At 60.2% G+C, this 2,634-nt stretch overlaps 1 protein-coding gene across 1 annotated transcript in view; it reads left to right on the top strand.

Moving 5' to 3' along the window:
• The window catches only part of LOC114073136 (tyrosine-protein phosphatase non-receptor type substrate 1-like), a gene marked incomplete at its 5' end in the record, with an annotated part of 4,770 nt that extends 2,450 nt beyond the window's left edge, over positions 1-2,320 (top strand). The window contains 3 exons of the mRNA XM_027910924.1: positions 69-90; positions 485-524; positions 1,079-2,320. Coding sequence (XP_027766725.1) covers positions 69-90; positions 485-524; positions 1,079-1,447 — 431 coding nt within the window. The remainder of the gene's footprint in view (positions 1-68; positions 91-484; positions 525-1,078) is intronic.
• Positions 2,321-2,634: the final 314 nt, after the last annotated feature.

Genomic DNA, 2,634 nt, shown 5'->3' with positions numbered 1-2,634 from the left:
GGGAAATGGGGGGGGGGTTATGTTGTTTCCTGGATTATTTCTTTCCTAAACTATTTCTCTTCCAGCAGGTAAAAGCTCACCAACTGCCAGGTGAGTGCAGTTCTTCTCTAGTCACTGGGTATCCTGTGGGCTCTCTGAGCTGGACACCTCTGGCCCACAAACAGAGTCCCTCAGGACTGGGACAGAGCTGGACCCCCAAAACTTGTGAAAGGGAAAGCAGGAGCATGAGCTCTACCCACCTCCCTGGCTGGGGTTCTGTCCCCATGGTGATTTTTGGCTTGTGGTGGGGCTGAGCAGGCATGTGGGAGCTGGTCTCTGGCCAGCAGAGAGGCAGCTGGACCGGCACATGGGCAATCACTCAGGACCCATCCTGCTGGGTGCGGCTGCAAGGTGTTTGGTTTGCATCTGACCTCCCCAGCTGCTCCATCACCAGGGAGGCAACAGGGCACTCAGTCTGTCTGTCTGGTTTTGTTCCCCCTTCCAGGTTACATGAGCCGGAGAAGAGCAGCGAGGCCACAACCCAGGTGGGTCCATTCACCCTGTGGGACTGTGGGGGGAGAGTGGCTGAGAGACACCGGAGATGGGAGCGGAGGGTGGTGGTTCCCCAGTGAAACATCTCAGTGTCTCCACACTGTGGCCAGAGATGGAAGGGAAGCTGCCCCAGGAATGGGGTAGCCGCTTCCCAGCGTCTCTCCTGCCTTCGCCCTCCCTCCTCCTCTTCCTCCCAGTGAAGTCTGGGTTTGTGCTGCCTGGAGAACCAGCTGTGCGATAGCCAGCCAGGCTATTTGTGGAGTTGTTTTGCATTTGGTGACGCAGCTGCGAGCTAAATCGTGATCAGCAGCAATCTGTCCATCCCACCCAGGCTCTGGCGGCTCCCGCGTGGGCATTGCTGGGCAGGCTGGCCCTGCTGGGACAGGGGGATGGAGCAGCTTCAGTGGTGGCTCTGAAGCCCACCCCTCCCAGGACAGGGCGGCTCACGATTTGAAGCTGTAGCACGGGGTAGAGCGTGGCTGCAGGATGGTGGCTGCTGGCACTGTTCTTCCTGTGCAAGAAGGGGGAGTGAGGTGTCCCAGGACAGGCTGCAGTAGGATTGATTCCAGCGTGGAGCTGTGGGTTGGCGAGTGGGTGGTGGGTCCAGGGAGATCCTGGCTTGTCCTCCCAGAGGAGGAACTCTCTGTGTCTCGCACAGGAATCCGACCCCAACAACCTGACCTATGCAGACCTGAACTTTGACAAGGAGAGGAAGACCATCCGCCGGATGGTGGAGATGAGCCAGCAGTCGGAGTACGCCTGCATCCAGACCAGCCAGGCCCCCAACGGCGGCGATGACAACCTCACCTACGCCGACCTGGACATGGTGCATCTCAGCAAGGCGCCCAAGCGGCCGGCCCCGCGCCCCGAGGAGGCCAGCTCTGAGTACGCCAGCGTCCAGATCCCCAGGAAGTGAGCAGTGGCTGCTGGGACCCCCTGTCCCACGGGGGGCAGCTCTGCTCCTCCCCGGGAGGGTTCTCCTGGAAGCACTGGGAGCAATGTGAAGATGCGCTGCGGTACCTGTGTTTTAGGACGGAAGTGGAGCCGGTGATACTGTGGGGGTCATCTCCCATCCACAGAGACCTGATTTTTGGGGCCAGCTTGGTCTTAGGGCTGCCGGCTCCATCCCCTCGGGACCCCCCTCGGGGGTCGCTCAGCCTCAGTGTGCCGGGTTTGCCCACGAGCGGGTTCAGCCAGCGGAGCAGCAGCTCCTTGGGAAGCTCGAGCTGGGCTGAGGGGACAGGTACAGTGCCTCCACACCAGCTCTCATGGGGATGCCACTGCCTGGCCCACGGCTCCCCGGGACCAGCAGGGCCCCCACACTGCCTTCTGGGGCTCTGCCACCACGCCTGGACACCACACTCTGGCTTTAAAGGAAGGACCGAAGCGTCCGCCTCTCTTCCCAAGTGTCCCTTCTGCGGGACCTCGGTCTCGCCCCAAGGCCAAGAGGCTGGAAGGCCATCGAGCCGAGCCCCCACCCTGCCCTCCAGCGGGGCTCCAGGTCTGGCTCCCCAGCACCAAGTATCCTTCTCATCATCATCTTCCTCTGCACAGCCTTGCCCTGCACCGGGACCCACCAGCGCTGCCCCAGGCTTGTACAAAGCGTGCGGGGGTCCCCCCAGCCTGGCTCCCCGCCCCGGGAGCTCCCCGCAGGTACCATGTAACATGTTTTGACTGTTTTGACATGTAACTGTTAATTTTTAGAGCTGAACTCCCCCCTGATGTTTTGTGTTGTACGTGGGTGTACTGCTGTGTACTTAACACTAGAATAAGATGTGCAAGATTAAGACCGAGGCCTCAGTAAAGACCCTCCAACCCCTACAGAGTTTATAAGAGACTTAACATGCCCCGCTCCCCAGCTCTGTCTTGGGGGCCAGGCAGGCTCCCCCCAGGCCACTCGTGAGGACAAATGTCTTCTTCCATGTGCCCCTCTCTGGGCCAACGTGCAGGGTCTCACCCTGTGTTGCCTCCTGCAGCAGAGGAAATGCGTGGGGCTCCCCCCCTGGCAGCTGGCAGGGGGCTGAGGGGACCTGGGGATGCTTTGGGAGCGATGTGACTGCTTGTACAGACTTTTTTTGTTGTTTGTTTCTTTTTTTTTTTTTT

The sequence above is a fragment of the Empidonax traillii genome, unplaced genomic scaffold, assembly GCF_003031625.1.
Source record: "Empidonax traillii isolate 1590-97213 ecotype Southwest subspecies unplaced genomic scaffold, ASM303162v1 scaffold5468:size8244, whole genome shotgun sequence".
Classification (NCBI taxonomy): domain Eukaryota; kingdom Metazoa; phylum Chordata; class Aves; order Passeriformes; family Tyrannidae; genus Empidonax; species Empidonax traillii.
The sequence above is the reverse complement of the archived record's forward strand: the minus strand, read 5'-3'. Positions and strand labels throughout refer to the sequence as shown.